Raw genomic sequence first — 18,030 nt, 5'->3', positions numbered from 1 at the left:
CGTACACGGTTTCCACTCGACTGCGACAATAGGTTTGCCCTATATGGTGTCAGAGAGCATATAGCATGCAGGAATAAACAGTACAAATACTATAGGCTTGTTACCTGTCTGCCTGCCTATACTAGTATACTGTGCACGCACTCACGCACGCACGCACGCACCCGCATACAAGGTTTCCACGCCAACAGTGACGGTATCCTGTCAGAGATGGGAACGGGAGGAGGAGACAAATAACAGTGTTTCTGTCTGTGTTTCCTCCTAGACTGGGGCGTGACCGTGCTTTGTTCGTGTGTGCGTGCGTGCGTGCGTGCGTGCGCATGTGTGTGTGTATGTGTGTGTGTGTGTGTGTGTGTGTGTGTGTGTGTGTGTGCACGTGTGTGTGTGTGTGTGTGTGTGTGTGTGTGTGTGTGTGTGTGTGTGTGTGTGTGTGTGTGTGTGTGTGTGTATGTGTGTGTGTGTGTGTGTGTGTGTGTGTGTGTGTGTGTGTGTGTGTGTGTGTGCGCGTACGTGCGCGTGTGCGCTCCTGCCAGACATGGGATGTGTTTAGACCATGCTCTCTGACCTTGGTGGAGATGGGGCGGGGGGGGGGGGGGGAGTGGGAGAGGATCCTCGGGGCAGAGACAGCACTGGAATATGAAATACAGTTTGCCGTCTGTCTGTCTGTCTGTCCGCTCCTAGTAAATTCCCGGCATACCTAACCCTGGAAAAAAAAACATCAAACAATGTGTCAGAAGGTCTCACGTGAAAAAAACACTCGTTTGGCAAAGATAGATAAAAAAGAAAAATACAATTAAGGCCGAACAGCTGAGGGGGTAAATATTGTTGCTATCGTCGGGCGGAAACCTCTTATCTCCTTACTTTAACCCGTTCAATTCCCGCCGGTAATGCATCTGTGTGTCATTTTAGATGTCTTTGGCTGTTCGAAAATAGCAGATATACAAGCTCATACGCGACATACGTGAAAACAATTAAAAAAAAACTGTTAGAATTTAGAAGACATTTTGTAGAATCCCCAAAAGCAAAGATATGAGTTAGCTTTAAAAACAAATATATAAAGGGGCACGGTGGCACAATCGGTAGTGCTGTCGCCTCACAGCTAGAAGGTCCTGGGTTCGATTCCCGCAGGGGACGCTGTGGGCGCTGGGGGTGTGTTCTCTCCTCCGCGTCATCAGTGCCCACACCCTAGGTGGGGTTGGCGAAAGGGCCTTTCTGTGTGGAGTTTGCATGTTCTCCCCGTGTCTCCTAGGGTAGGTACCCTCACAAAAACATGCAGTAATCCTGGTCACTATACTGCCTCCCCCTGGCCAGCCGGGGCGCCTGATGGAGGGGAAGGGAACTGGTTGGAATAACGTGTTCCTTCCACGCGCTACGTCCAACCAGGGAAACTCCCCTGTCAGGTGACAAGAAGGTCAGTTGGCTCTCATACATTGAAGGAGGCATGAGCTCGGCCCTGGCCTCTCTAGGTTGGCAGAGGAAAGGTAGTGCCCAGGATTACATAGACAATTAGCACTGGGTGTAAAAAATAGGGTTACAAAATCGTGGAATAAAAATTTAAGTAAAAAATAAATATATAAATAGCAGATCTACAAGCTCATAGCGTGGCACTCGGTGCCGCGCTATGAGCTTGTATATCTGCTATTTTTGAATAGCCAAAGAAATCTTAAAATGACACAGATGCGTTCCCGGTCTTAATGGAACTGTTTGTGTTTTTCCGTAAATTAACGGTCCTACTTGATCATACTACAGAGTCGCACGAAAGCATCAAAAGTAACAGATTCACAGGCTCGAAACGCGGCACGTGAATCCTGAAAAGCAACAGCTTTGCACCCGACAGAGACAATATCTAATTGTTATGTTTCAGACTAATATCTCTTCTAATACTAGACTGTAAACATACCAAGCTTGTTGTGCCCTCAGTGGTTCCCAAACTTTTTCATGTCAAGGACCCCCCCCGAAATGATATGTATTTGGCTGCGGACCCCCCCATCTCAAAAAATATTTCCTGTCAGGGAGTTTTCAAAAATAGCAGATCTACAAGCTCATAGCACGGAACTCAGTGCCGCGCTATGAGCTTGTAGATCTGCTATTTTTGAATAGCCAAAGTAAAAAAATATGGTTAAAATGATTGTGATGCTATATTAACTGATTTTGCTGGGGACCCCCTGGTACCCCCCCAAGGACCCCTGGGGGTCCCCGGACCCCACTTTGAGAACCAACGCCTTAGGTTGGATGAAGACGGTGAATGCTTGCTGATCGTGATCATTTTTGTTCATTCACAAACACAAATATGAGAAAACATTATATTTGAGCGACGCGCGAAGTCGACCGCGTCTGTCTTCATGGGAACGTTTCTGTTATTTCCAATGCCTCGGCGGCCATCTTGTCTCAGTACTCGATAATACAATACAGGCATTTAGCAGACGCTTTCATCCAGAGCGACTTACAAAGCGTGAGATAAGAATGAGCAGAGTAAGCACAAACGCTAGTTGATAAACAGCAAAGTAAATAGTCACATAAATAGAGGGAGAAACAGCGTATAGTGCCTATAAGTAACTAGGATGCCATGGTAAACAATGGACCTATATAGCATCTTGTCTAAACAACATGCTATCTAAATAACATTCCGTTCACTTGTGGTCGCGGGAAAAAAAACAACTCTTAAGAAACAAAACACACGGCAAGTGAACAAGGGGCGTAGGCAAGAAGAGTCTGGAGTGTGGAGAGCGTTGTCCTGGGTGTTTTAAGGCCGTGGTTCTCCGGGGACCACCAGTGGTCCTTTAGGGGGTCCCAGGTGGTCCCCAGCTAAATGATGGAGAGTTGGAAACCGAATGGACCCTTATAGATCTTTAACTCTTGAGAGCGTAAAATGAAACCAAATGGACCCGTACGGGTCCATTTGGTTTCATTTTTACGCCCTCAAGAGTAAAATTATTGTTAAACATCTGCATTACTTAATTGACAAGAAGTCTAGACAATTAGAGAATGTAGAATAATTGTTATTTTGATTAACGTTTGCCTGCTATCTCTCCTATTGGTACCAACATCAATACAACATGGAATTGTGGACATAATCGTATCCAACGACAACAAAATATTGTACGTTTTGGGTCTGAGGCTAAATCTCATCAAACGGTGGTCCGTGGCTCAAATACCCAATAAATAATGGATCTCGATATGAAAAGGGTTGAAAGCCACTGTTTTAGGGGAAGGCTCGGACAGCATTGTTATCTGAACTAATTAGTGGGTGGGGGGGTTGTAAGGTTGTCTCAGGCCTTGACGTTACGGGATGCCCTGTTAGCCAACATGCAGTGTTTTCAGTGCAGGGAGCAGAAAAGGGCGGAGACGTGTGTGTGTGTGTGTGTGTGTGTGTGTGTGTGTGTGTGTGTGTGTGTGTGTGTGTGTGTGTGTGTGTGTGTGTGTGTGTGTGTGTGTGTGTGTGTGTGTGTGTGTGTGTGTGTGTGTGTGTGTGTGTGTGTGTGTGTGTGTGTGTGTGTGTGTGTATTTGTCCAGAGCTAGTCGTGCAAACCGCTGTACCGCTGTGCAGCGACACTTATTTTCCAAATATGTTTGTAAAACATTAGTTTTACAAGCATGGGAAATGTATGCACAAAGGATATGGGATGAGTTTCTTCACTCACACACATTGGGTGCCAAAACCGTATATGGTTTTGGCCATACTAACGTTGAGTGCCAAAACCGTATATATACGTTTTTTGAAAAATAATAAAATAATTGTTTTTCAATGTTTTCTTTTTTTTCTTTCACAGCACCAGGAGATATCACTCCTACAAGATTTAGACTCCAATCCACCTCCTGGTTAACTTATGACTTCAAAAACCTGTATCTCGGCTCCTGTGTACTTTTTTTTTTACAATGTTAATTTAACTATTTTCAACTGGCTGCAACTATGGAACGGATTACCGAATGTTTTTAATTTTTTCCCCCCGATTGTACGAGACCTGTATGTGTGTAATGAGGGGATCACCGTGAGGACGGTGATCACTGAAAATATTTTGTGACTACTTGAAAAAGGTTCAAAAATGGTAAAAAATCCTGGCACTCAAAGTATAATATTTTAATAAACCTCTGGCACCCAATGTGTTAAAATATGTACACAGTCTTGTACCCTTTTGCATTTGTTTTGCGTTTTCTCATTATATTTCTAGCTTAGGTTGTACAGTAGGTCTGCTATTTTTGTATAGCCAAAGAAATCTTAAAATGAAAGAGATGAATTCCCGGATTGAATGGGTTAACTCTTTTAGCTGGAATCTAAAGGATCCATCGGGGGTCCCCGGACCCCACTTTGAGAAAACGTAAAACAGTTGAACTGTGTCTGTCGGACAGCTACGGTATGAAGACCTTTAAGCCTGGAACCAAGCCAAACTGAACGTGATGAATGATGTCCATAAAACCTTTGGACATCATTCATCATTCAAGCTCATACAAGTTAATCTAGGGGTTCTTGACCAGTGGCGTAAAGTAACTAAGTACATGTACTGTACTTAAGTACAATTTTGAGGTACTTTTACTTTGAGTATTTCCAATGTTCAATACTTTTACTTCTAGCCTACTCCACTACATCTCAGAGGCAAATATTGTACTTTTACTCCACTACAATTATTTGAAAACTTTAGTTACTAGTTACTTTAGCCCTGTTTTATATATAGGCTATTTGAAAATAGCAGATCTACAAGCTCACAACGCGTCGCGGATTGTAGATCTGCTATTTTCAAACATTTCAGCACTTTTACTTTTGGTACTTCAAGTATATTTTTGATGCCAATACTTTTGTATTTGTACTCAAGTAACATTTTGAACGCGGGCCTTTTTCTTGTAAAAGAGTATTTCTACATTGCGGTATCGATGCTTTTACTTAAGTAGAAAATGTGAGTACTTTTCCCACCACTGTCCTTGACATAAGGATAAGGATAATTCCTTTTAACAGGTCGTTCATGAAAGTCCTTGCGGTCTTGTTTCCGAGCAATTGGGGTTAAGAGTCTTGCTCAGGGACAAATTTCATATCATCGGCACATATGCTGGGATAGCCTGGAATCGAACCTGGGGCAACCAGGGCCAGCTCTGGTTCCCTAGGCGGGCTCACTAACCACTCAGCTATGGCCGCCCCAATGTTTACTCAAACATTACAATGTTTGAGAACCACCAGTGATTTAAAAACAAAGTACTGCATGTAGTTGTAGCTTAGACAATGTTTAGAGGTGGGAAGGACAATGGAAAAAAATGCTGTACTGTTAAATAAAAAGAATAACCCAGTATCTTCTGTTTTGGCGAAAAGTTATTCTCAATCTAAATCTAATTAGCCCAACTCAAAGCCAACTTAAGAAGGTTAATTGCAATAACCTTCCTGAATAGAATATTCTTTATTACATTTTCTTTTCACTGTTTTTTTTTTCTCCTTTTCCATTTTTCTTATTCTTTTTTTTAGTTGCCATCAGTGGCCAGCACTGAACACTGTTACTTTTCAGGAAATTAACCCGTTCAATCCAGGAGCACATCTGTGTCATTTTAGATTTGAGCTTTAACCATTATGTGATACTTTGGATTATTCAAAAATAACAGATCTACAAGCTCATAGCTATGAGCTTATAAATCTGCAATTATTTTTTGAAAAATCTTGAAAATGTACGTGTGCAAATCTTTGAATATAATATATTTTTTAAAGCGAATATTTTTAACTCAAATCTTTGCTTCTGGGGGGTCCATGGAACACAATATTTTGAGATGGGGGTCCACGGAAACATGCATATAATTTTGGGTGGTCCTTGACATGAAAACGTTTGTGATCCAATGATAAAGCAATATAAGTTTTTTTTTTAAACTGTTAAAATGTAGACAACATTATAGAATCGGACAATTCCACAAAATGTCACGATTGGAAAAAATATATAGCAGATCTACAAGCTCATAGCGCGGCACTCGGTGCCGCGCTATGAGCTTGTTATTTTGCTATTTGCTATTTTTTAATAGCCAAAGAAATGGAAATTGACAGAGATGCGTTCCCAATCTTAACATAATTGTCTTTGTCAGATGTTTTTCGTCCGTGTTCCTATGGGTCCAATGTAGTTAATATTTAGTCACAAGCTCTAACCAACAGGCACACTTAACCGCCTTTCAGAAATGTTCAAGAATAGCCAATCTCGTCACAAACATGTGAGCTTGTAGATTGGCTACATTCACTACTTTTGTGTGACATTGGCATGCAACAAATCAGGGCATTACAAAAATAAAAATATAAAAATATAGTTTCATGGAGATACAAGGATTCAGCCTGACAGAAGAAAAACATAAAACGTTGAATTATGGAGATACAAGTTTTAAGCCTGAAAGAAGGAAAACATAATAAAAAGTTGAATTATGGAGATACAAGGTTACAGCCTGACAGAAACGGCATGCTGGTCTGTGGTTTTAGCTTGAAAAGGCGTATCTCAACCACATCACATATTTTTATGACATTTATGAATTGAAGGCAAATTATGTCATTATTTCTCCGCAAGATATGAATGGGATTCATGTTGCAAATAAAAGCACAGCCCGGTTGACAGGTGCAATCAGTTAATTATGTATGGAGCCATTTGAATTGGCTTTGAATGACCTTTGCCTATGAAATGTGCTATGCAAATAAACTTTGCTTTGCTTTTTGACAGCAGAAAAGTGTGACCTCTCTCTCGCTCTCAGTGGTGGAAAGTAACTGAGTACATTTACTTAAAGGGATTCTAGGCAACATTAAGCCTAAATTTAAAAAATATTTATATATATATATTTTGCCTTTTTTTTTCCCTCTCTCAGCCACTATATAATGATGCTGGGGTGTTTTCCTGCATTGAAACACAGTCCTCTTTCTGAAATCCGTATTTTCCCTATTGTTTATGTTTGTCCGGGACGTAAATTAACGCACGCATGTGCGCGTCCGTGCGCGTCCGTGTCCGTGTGAACTTTTTACTTTCGGTTTTAAAACGCTCTCAAACTTCTTTTTTGAGGCACATAATTTACTTTTAAGATAGCGTTTGGATAGAATTTAGTTGTTTAACTTCATATATTATGTGGTCAATTTATCATGACAGAGCCTATTTAAAAACAAAAATTCAGAGAACCGGCAGGGGCGGGCAGTGACACGCATTGTATCCGAATAAAGCAACCTCTTTTCGGCATAGCCCGTTTAGAAGTACCCCCTGCGTCACCCCCTGGTGGTCGGGGAAACGAACTGCTGTAGGGGCGGTGTTTGACGACAGTTTTTTTCTTTTTTTATCTCTGAACTTGCCTACAATCCCTTCAAGTACTGTACTGTACAATTCTGAGGTATTTGTACTTTATTTGAGTATTTCCACTTTCCAATACTTTTACTTCTACTCCACTACATCTCGGATCGAAATATTGTACTTTTACTCCACTGCAATTATTTGAAAACTTCAGTTAGGCCTACTATTTAGATTTTGATTATTTTAATAAAACATACATTAACCACTTCAGCCCTTCAGCTTGTAGATCTGCAGATTTTTATTCATTTGAAAACTTGAAATGGAACATTCAGCATAATGAGTACTTTTCCTCTTAAGTACATTTTGATACCACTACTTTTGTACTTTTACTCAAGTTCCTTTTGAATTCCGGATTTTTACTTCTAACAGGGTGTTTCTACAGTGCAGTATTGATACTTCTTTTACTTTAGTAAAACTTTTTTTCCACCACTGCTCTGTCTGTCTGTCTGTCTGTCTGTCTGTCTGTCTGTCTGTCTGTCTGTCTGTCTGTCTGTCTGTCTGTCTGTCTGTCTGTCTGTCTCTCTCTCTTGTCTACTGTATGTATGATGATAGTGCTGGCTCTTGAACTGCAAAAGGGAATTTTGGCATCCTGTAGAGGGAACACCATCAATCGATCAATCATTATTGCTTGCTTTGGTCCGATGTGTCTTTGACAGTTGGTTGTGTTTGTGTGTTACAGGTCCTTGTCACCCGAACCCGTGTCACAACAGAGGAGTGTGTGAGATCAGCGAGACCTACAGGGGAGACACCTTCATCGGCTACGTCTGCAAATGTCCTCCTGGGTTCAGTGGCGTTCACTGTCAACACAGTAAGTCTCTATGTCAATACCGTCTCTATAGGAACACCAGTCTCTGTATACACTGTCGGGCCATTCTATGTCACACAAAAGTAGCCAAATTGTAACAGCTGAAACCAATAATATATCAGTATTCCGATATTAACCTGCGGGCCGCATTAAGTCAAGGTGGGGGGCTGGGGACCGCATGTGGCCCCCGGACCGCCAGTTTCCCATGTATGCTCTGTGGTATTCCAGTATCTATCTATCTATCTATCTATCTACTGTATCTATCTATCTATCTATCTATCTATCTATCTATCTATCTATCTATCTATCTATCTATCTATCTATCTATCGGAGAGATGTGGGGGTGGATGCTCACTGTCCTCCTACAACATGTTGTTCATATTCTTTGTACAGAGATGAAAAGGAATGCAAAGACAACCATAGTAGCTACTAGTTTACTGTACGTGCAAGAAACTAAAGTACTGTGCACATGAAACGGTTTCTGAAAGGTTTCTGCACAACGCTGTTGGGCAGAAACCTTATATATCCATTTATAAATGTTTTCGTAAATTAATGCCCTAGTTCATCATTCAAGAGTGTCGCACAAAAACACTGAAAATAGAATATATACACACTGATAATGTATTGCGATTCGAAGCGTTCCCAGCTTGTAGATAGGCTATTTTCACTATTTCTTCATGTTTTTAAAATAATAATAAAAAAGGGAACAATTATGGACATGCAAGGTTTGCCCTCGACAGCGTTGATATGCATATAACATACTCATGAAGAATGGTACTCGGTCTTTCAGCGCATTTTATATTCTTTTCACAGAAACATCCCATAATGTTGTATCTGTGGACATTTCCAAGCTTGTAAACAGCCCTGAGTTATTTGTTATAAATGACACTTCTTGCCAAACAGCGAGGAGCAGCCCCGAACCCAGACTATTTCTATACATTTCAAAAAAGCAAGAGTTTATTTTTTGTATGTCTGTGTGAAAACAATCTGTTTATGCAGGCGCCGTTCTCTGCTGCTTCAAAGAGGCGTCCGCGGAGAACGGAAGAGACACTTGTCGTGATTTCTTTTTAGTTTTTGTGTCTGGATATGACAATGACAATAACTCACAGGTTCCCTGTATCGAATGTCAGGGAGTTGAAGGTGGGTCTGTTTATCCAACAACAACAAACAAACAGACTGAATGTAAACGTAGAACTTCTGAAGTATAGCAGCTGTTGGTACCTTATACCTTATATCAGTGTTGTAAAGTAACTATAAGTACATTTACTCAAGTTCTGTACTTAAGTACATTTTTGACTTTACTTGAGTGTTTCCAGTTTTCTGTACTTTTACTTCTACTCCACTACATGTCAGAGGCAAATATAGTACTTTTACTCCACTACAATTACTTGACAACTTCCCTAGTTACTTTGCAGATATAAATCTTTATATTGTAAAACATACATTAACCACTTTAGCCCAGTCTTATACATGGGATATTTGAAAATAGCCGATCTACAAGCTCAAAACGCGTTGCGATGCGACGCGTTGTGAGCTTGTAGATCTGCTATTTTCACTCCCTGTAGTTCCCCCCCCACCACTGTGTTCTGTTTGGCAGAGCGTTGCTTGAAGCCTCGTTTATGCTCCGTAGCGCCGCACAACGCCCGAGAATAGCGTTGTGAGCTTGAAGGTCTGCTATTCTCGTCTCATGCTGTATAGATTCAGCTGCAGAAGAAGTTTGAACGAGGCTTTAGCCTCCAAAACACAGACAGAAGGCCATTAGCTCTCTCAGGTAGGACTCTCTAATTAACGGAGAGGGTATTGAATGCATTGTAGTGAAAACCTGCCTGGTGAGAGACTCGGTGGAGAGGAGAGACGGGCAGACAGACAGACAGGCGGAGAGGAGAGACAGGCAGACAGATGGTAACCTGTACTTAACCGCCTGCATCTAATTCAGAACTGCTGGAGTCGTTCCCACTAAAGGTTTAACAAAGCTGTTTTACCCCCATTTGAACTATTGCAGCACCAGTATCAGTGTGCAAATGGAACCAAATGGACCCGTAAAATGTGTACAATTGGAAATACTCCATTAAAGTAAAAATACCTACAAATTGAACGTAAAAGTACTTAGTTACTTTACACCACTGTACATGTATAACAAAAACAAACCTTTCAGTATTACCCACATTGCCTCTAAGATGATCAGACTTCCCACGCCCACACTTTCTGATATGAACAATAAAGCCATCACAAGTTTAGCGCTCACTGAACGTCCCCTCCATCGTCACTTCAGACTCATGCCATCTGGACGAAGGTGCAGAACGTTGAAATGGCAAAAAGTTTGTTTTAATAGGAGTTTTATCCCTTCGGCTATTTCTGCACTAAACAAATTCCCTCGCTAATATGATGGTTCTGTGTATACTGGGGACTTCATGCATTGTCTTGGTGTTATGTTGATGTGTGCTATATTGTGTTGTGCTTTATGGTTATGTTTTTCTGGGTTTTTGTCGGACAGACTGTGAATATGAATATCCCTGAGGCAATACAGACAATTACTATTATCATTATTATTAGGGGGCCAAGCAAGTTTTTTTTTTTGTAGGTTTTATTCTTCCGCCGTTTTTAGCAGTTCTGTTCTAACTGTGCATTCTTTTTTTTTTTACGAAACTCTGCAATATCATGGTAGAGGGCAATGCCAAACGGCATAAAGGGTGGCGCTATAGCAATCAATTGAGAAATGAAAAAAATATATAATAAAAAAATAATATCTCTTATTGCGCATATTGCATATTGCATATTGCGTTTTGCATCTTGCCTATCGAATTCCTTGGCCCCCGTATTGCTGCTTGCAGCTATTATTATTATTATTATTTTGTTTTTATTATTATCAGAGTCTAAGATATTAGATGGCCAAAGAGCAGGATCGACTGGAAGGCGACACGATGGTCTCTACAGACTCAATGATAGTGTCTGCTGGGTTGATGGCTGTTCTGGAGTCTTTCCCATCTTTAAGGTTAAACAAAGCCATTTCACCCCATTTGGATTATGCCGTGGCGTTATCGGCATGAACATAAAATATGCGAGGAGGACGCTGAGTGAGTGGCCGTATCCCGGGCTTATCTCTGACTCGACTGACTTCATTACATTAGGAGGCTGTTGGATTGTTGAATGAGCAATTGGTTTGCATGAATGCCATAATTCAGTTATTGTCTGGGCTCATATTAACCCGTTCAATCCGGGTACGCATCTGTGTCATCTGTGTCAACACTGGCCCTATGTCACTGTAGTGACTAGTTGGGTCTGTGAGTCACCACAGACAACATGTTGGGTCTGTGAGTCACTACAGACAACATGTTGGGTCTGTTTTTTTTCTACAAGCTCTGTGCCGCGCCATGAGCTTGTAGATCTGCTATTTCTTTTAAATCATGAACATTAAGTGCAAATATTTGATTTTTTTTTTAGAGGACATTTGTAAATGTTCGCTTTACAAAATATATATATTCCAAGATTTGCACAAATTTTCACGATTTTTCTAAAATAGCAGATCTACAAGCTCGTAGCACAGCACTCGGTATAGCCACAGAAATCTTAAAATGACACAAAATTGATGCTTTTCCCGATCTTAAAGAGTTAAGCCCCCTCTGGGGTGCAGAGAAAATGATTTGATATGGTCTGAATACGCATTAATCGAGGGGCCGTTGTTATTAGAGAGAGAGAGAGAGAGAGAGAGAGAGAGAGAGAGAGAGAGAGAGAGAGAGAGAGAGAGAGAGAGAGAGAGAGAGAGAGAGAGAGGGGATTCTGTATCAGAACATTTTAATAAACAAATTGTAGCGTATGCATAATTCCTGCAATTAAATGATAAAGGGTACACCAATGAGGGTTTCATGCGATGACAGCAGAGCATGGCTTAGTGTCCATTATCGTTGTTGTCGGGCGGAAACCTTGTATCTTGATATTTCAAACTTTAATTTTTATTTTTTTCATAAATGAATGCCCTACTTTCTTCAGTGGTTCTCAACCAGTGGTCCGGGGACCACCAGTGGTCCTTGTGGGGGGGTAACAGGTGGTCCCCAGCTAAATTAGTTAACAGCGTCACAATCATTTTAACCACTTAGCTTTGGCTATTCAAAAATAGCAGATCTACAAGCTCATACAACCACTGCCCTACTTCATCAAACAAGAGTGTCACACAAAAGTAGTGATTCACTACGCGAAGCGCGCGCGATTTATTTTGCGGTTCTGGGCGGATTGGGTATGTTTTTTCCCGGTTTTTGGTTACTTTATTTCGGTTTTAGGGTTAGGGTTAGGGTTAGGTTATTTAATTAATAGGTTATTTGATCATTATTAGGGTTAGGGTTAGGGTTCCTAATGTTAATAATGAAATATTTTTATCTTGAATTTAGTAAATTAACTGATAAAACATGAATTAATAATAATATTTTGTAAAAAATATATATATATAAACTCTTTTTTTTTTATTTTTATTTTTACATTCACCCAAAAATCTGGTGACCCCCAAAAATTATTTGGCGACCCCCCTGGGGGTTGCGACCCCCAGGTTGAGAACCACTGACTTAAAGCACCAAAAGTATGGGGGGCCATAGCTGAGTGGTTAGTGAGCCCGCCTAGGGAGGCCCTGGTTGCCCCAGGTACGATTCCAGGCCAGGCCAGCAAATGTGTCAATGAAATGAAATTTGTCCCTGAGCAAGACTCTTAACCCCTAATTGCTCACAGGCCCTCATTGGAAACAAGACCGTAAGGACTTTCATGAACGGACCGGAATTATCCTTAAAGTAAAAGTACTGAAATGTTTGAAAATAGCAGATCTACAAGCTCACAACGCGTTGCGATGCGACGCGTTGTGAGCTTGTAGATTGGCTATTTTCAAATAGCCTAGGATGGGACTAAAGTGGTTAATGTATGTTTTATAATGTAAGAATAAGTAACTAGTAACTAAAGTTTTCAAATATTTGTAGTGGAATAAAAGTACAATACAGAGTAGAAGTAAAAGCATAGGAAATTGGAAATACTCAAGTAAAGTACAAATACCTCAAAAGTGTACTTCTTGTACAGTACTTGAGTACATGTACTTAGTTACTTTCCACCACTGCTGAAAATAATCTTCTCTTATCAATTTATAAATGAGTGAGTGAGTGAGTGAGTGAGCGAGCGAGCGAGTCCGTCCCATATATCTCGAGAACCCTCTGACCGATCGACTTCAAACTGGACGTGCGTATCGCCGAGGGACCCGAGGGAGCGATCTGCCGAGTGGGAAGTCAATTGGATCAGCGGGTTGTCCAGAACTATCGATGAATCCTCAAATCACCATATCCCTTTTATGCCCACTAGAGCCCTTGCTATATACAGTGTGTGGGGGAGGGGGGGGGGAAGAGAGAGAGAGAGAGAGAGAGAGAGAGAGAGAGAGAGAGAGAGAGAGAGAGAGAGAGAGAGAGAGAGAGAGAGAGAGAGAGAGAGAGAGCAACATCTGACCCTGATGTTCACAGTTGATCTCAAACTACATTCCCTGTGTGTTTGTGGTGATGATAGTGTGTATGTGATGTGTGGATAATGTGGTGTGCGGTGATAGTAGCGTGTGTGTGGTGTTGGTAGTGTGTATGTGGTGTTGGTGCAGGTAGCGCTGGAGGGCCTCACAAAGTCAGTCATTATTCAAATGCGGTCCCTCTGTCCCGGCAGTGACAAGGGGATGCCATGCTAGTATTGGGAAAGTGGCCAATTATTGTAATGAACTGTCACAGGGCGAAAATTGGGAGTGATTTGGCCCCGGTGCTGCGAGGTGACACAGGGACACATTATTTCATGGGTGGAACGTTCTCAATTTAGCCCATTAAGACCGGGAACGCATCTGTGTATTTGTTTGGGGGATTTCTTTAGCTATTCAAAAATAGCAGATCTACAAGCTCATAGCGCGGCACCGAGTGCCTCGCTATGACCTTGTATATCTGCTATTACATTTTTTTCATCGTGAAAATATGTGCAAATCTTTGAATATATATATACATTTTTAACTCCAATCTTTGCTCTAGGGGGTCCCTGTGACAATATATTTTGAGATGGGGGTCCACGGCCAAATACATATCATTTTGGGTGGTCCTTGACATGAAAAAGTATGAGAACCACTGCTATGTATAGCAACTACAGTTTTTTCAAAAAACTGTTAGGATTCAGAAGACATTTGTAGAATCTCCAGAAGCAAAGATTTGAGTTAAAAAGGTTCGCTTTGAGAAACATATATTCAAAGATCTACAAGCTCATAGCGCGGCACTCGGTGCCGCGCTATGAGCTTGTAGATCTGCTATTTTTTAAAAGCCAAAGAAATCTAAAAATGACACACAGATGCGTTCCCGGTCTTAACGGGTTAACCAAGGACAAAGTAGATATGAGCATTACGGGATGTTTCGCTCAGCTGTTATGCTTCATCTCAGGCCAGCGGTCCAGCCCACCCCCGTGTGAATTAGCCAGCCGCGTAATGTTCTATTGACGTGGATATTACAGCACTGGTTCGGGGGCCATGGGCGACTACGGATGGAAATTAGCATTCTTGGCTAAATACGGTTTATTTACACTGCATTTTACGGCAATTTTCACTGTTAAATAGGGCTTAAAGGGATAGTTCACCCAAAAAAGATATCAAAATCTATGGATTAGTCACCCCATGGAGACTTGAATTCATAGATATTTTTTTGTTCTTATCTTGTCACATTCTTAAGCCAATAATTTGATGACCAGCGGACCTGTAGGCAGCCGGTCATCAAATTATTGGCTTAGGAATGAGACAACAACTGAAAAATATCCATGAATTCAAGTCTCCATAGGGTGACTATTCAATAGAAATTAATTTTGGGGGTGAACTATCCCAGTGGTTAAATCATAATGTATTTTTGTACAATATTTTGGTCCTGGGGAGACACTAACATGTAAATGTTGAGTCTCAGCTGAAACAGTTTGGGAAACACTGTAGTTACAGTAGGATTTATGAAACAACATATTACAGTATGTGTTTGGTCTTCACACCACGTCTCGTTCCTGGCAAAATTATAATATTCATCACCGTCCACACTTTCTGTTACGGTTCCATCATTATTCTTAATTAGGGCCCAATTATACATCATAACAGATTTCAAACTGATATAGTTGTGACATGTTTGTTTGTGCGTGCCATGGGTGGGGGTGGAGGGGGGGGGGCAATGGAACTTAGATAGTATACAGTACTTCAGAGTTACTACAGATGAGGCTTTTCTTTCCTTTTATAAGCTCACAACGTGTTTAATCTGCAACACACAATGTCATACAAAATGTAGTGGGGGTCCCTGCTTTATCTCTCTCACTGCAAAGTGTGTGTGTGTGTGTGTGTGTGTGTGTGTGTGTGTGTGTGTGTGTGTGTGTGTGTGTGTGTGTGTGTGTGTGTGTGTGTGTGTGTGTGTGTGTGTGTGTGTGTGTGTGTGTGTGTGTGTGTGTGTGTGTGTGCGATCTACAAGCTTCTAGCGTGTGTATCTGCTACTTTTGATACTTTTGTTTGACGCTGGGCGTTCATTTACGAAAAAAAACAAAAAGTTAGAATATGGAGATAAGAGGTTTCTGCCCGACAGCATAGCAACGATAATATTGCATGTCTCCATCATCGTGTTGTAGAGTTCTCAACTGGCCTGAAAATGAAGATCCGGCCCTAACCGAGCCCTAACTGGGCCGGCCCTGAACAATTACCATAATTTTATGCCCAAAAACCCGAAAATGTGTCATTATGTGCTTAATGTCCTCAAAGTCACGCATCCAACTTACTTTGAACTGAGCAGATTGGACCTTCCGTTCCAGAGATAATGTCCAAAACATCTTGAAAACGGACACATTCGCCAATTTTCGAGGTTTGAGTTTTGGCCATATTTTTTTCTAATTATAAGGGCTAGGAAGGTCGGACAGAAACAAACTAGATACCTATTGATGAGCTGCCCGCATCCAACGCATCCACTGCCATTTCCGTCGGCCTTACCGCTCGTCCGCTAGGGGCAGTTGACATGTCTGTTGGGGGTAGTTTTTGGGGGTAGCCTAATCGATTTCTTTCCGAAAACGTTGGGTCGGATAGGGTCGGGTTCGGGCGGAATTTGAGAACCCTACGTGTTAGCACTGCTGTCCTCATGCAGCTTCCTGCTCCACGGATAATCAGCCATGAGTTGCCCGTGCGTGCGTGTGCGCGCGTCATCGCATGTGAAGCGATGAGGATCGCATCGGAACTGATGTTAGTCAGTTCACCTGCTCTCTGTCATCAACAGAGCCACATCCTGGCTGGCTCACTGTTTTTAGAAGTGCTTCAATTAGGGAGGCGGTAGAAATGCTTCTGTTTTGTCCCGTTATAGTGCCTCTATACTACTTAACCCATTTAGACCGGGGAAGAATCTGTGTCATTTTAAGACGTCTTTGAGCTATTCAAAAATAGCAGATATACAAGCTATAAGCTTGTAGATCTGCTATTTTTGAAAAATACATTTTTGCTATACGAAATTTTTTAAGTAAACATTTTTAACTGAAATCTTTGCTTCTGGGGGATTCTGCAAATGTCTTCTAGATCCTAACATTTAGAAAAAATGTATGTTGCTATAATATCAGTGGTTTTCAAACTTTTTCATGTCAAGGACCCCCAAAATGATATGTATTTGGTCGTGGACCCCCATCCAAAAATATTTTGTTCCAGGGACCCCCAGAAGCAAAGATCGGTGCCGCACTATGAGCTTGTAGATCTGCTATTTTTGAATAGCCTAAAGAAATCTTAAAATTACACACAGATGCGTTCCCGGTCTAAAAGCGTTAATGCCAGGGCCCATTTATCCTCTTTGTTTTTGTCTTTCTCCTCCTAAATAAAATGAGCCATCATCGCGCCAAGCACTTATGTTTATTTTTTTTTCTAACGGTTTCAGATGCACTGTAATACGCGGAGTCAGTAGTGTTTAGTTTCCACATTCCCTGAGTTTTTTTCTCTCAGTGCTGTAATAACAGAAAATAGAACTCGGGCATAAGTTGAAAACATATTATTGCAGTGGGGTTGTTCTAATCCTCTCCGTGAAGCCGGTGTTTTGTTTACACTGTAGCTTTGGGAACAGATTTGTTCACATTAGCAAACAGACTTAACTTTGTGAGATCGGAGAGGATTGAGCCATATTAGAATTTATAGTTTTCAGGGGGACGGTACGTGTGAATAATGAGGTTCTGGGGGTAGGATTAGTCCAATGCTATTAGTATGACTTGAACTAAAAGTATACTTAGTGACTTATAGAGTAAACAAAAGTATACTGACTTATAGAGTAAACAACAGTATACTGACTTTATAGAGTAAACAGAAGTATACACTTTATAGAGTAAACAAAAGTATACACTTTATAGAGTAAACAAAAGTATACACTTTATAGAGTAAACAAAAGTATACTGACTTATAGAGTAAACAAAAGTATACTGACTTATAGAGTAAACAAAAGTATACTGACTTTATAGAGTAAACAAAAGTATACTGACTTATAGAGTAAACAAAAGTATACTGACTTATAGAGTAAACAAAAGTATACACTTTATAGAGTAAACAAAAGTATACACTTTATAGAGTAAACAAAAGTATACTGACTTTATAGAGTGAACAAAAGTCTACACTTTATAGAGTAAACAAAAGTATACTGGACTTATAGAGTAAACAAAAGTATACACTTTATAGAGTATACAAAAGTATACTGAATTTATAGAGTAAACAAAAGTATACACTTTATAGAGTAAACAAAAGTATACACTTTATAGAGTAAACAAAATTATACACTTTATAGAGTAAAAATATATACTGACTTTATAGAGTAAACAAAAGTATACTGACTTATAGAGTAAACAAAAGTATACACTTTATAGAGTAAAAAAGTATACTGACTTATAGAGTAAACAAAAGTATACTGACTTATAGAGTAAACAAAAGTATACTGACTT

General features: G+C 40.6%; 1 protein-coding gene across 1 annotated transcript in view; it reads left to right on the top strand.

Annotated features, from left to right (window-relative positions):
* edil3a (EGF-like repeats and discoidin I-like domains 3a) overlaps positions 1-18,030 on the top strand; it is a gene marked incomplete at its 3' end in the record, with an annotated part of 278,314 nt that overhangs the window by 97,445 nt on the left and 162,839 nt on the right. The window contains exon 3 of the mRNA XM_080433840.1: positions 7,954-8,082. Within this exon, the coding sequence (XP_080289966.1) occupies positions 7,954-8,082 (129 nt within the window). The remainder of the gene's footprint in view (positions 1-7,953; positions 8,083-18,030) is intronic.

This window comes from Gymnoscopelus braueri (assembly GCF_963280865.1).
Source record: "Gymnoscopelus braueri genome assembly, chromosome: 7".
NCBI classification, from domain to species: domain Eukaryota; kingdom Metazoa; phylum Chordata; class Actinopteri; order Myctophiformes; family Myctophidae; genus Gymnoscopelus; species Gymnoscopelus braueri.
This window is presented reverse-complemented; position numbering and strand designations above follow the sequence as displayed.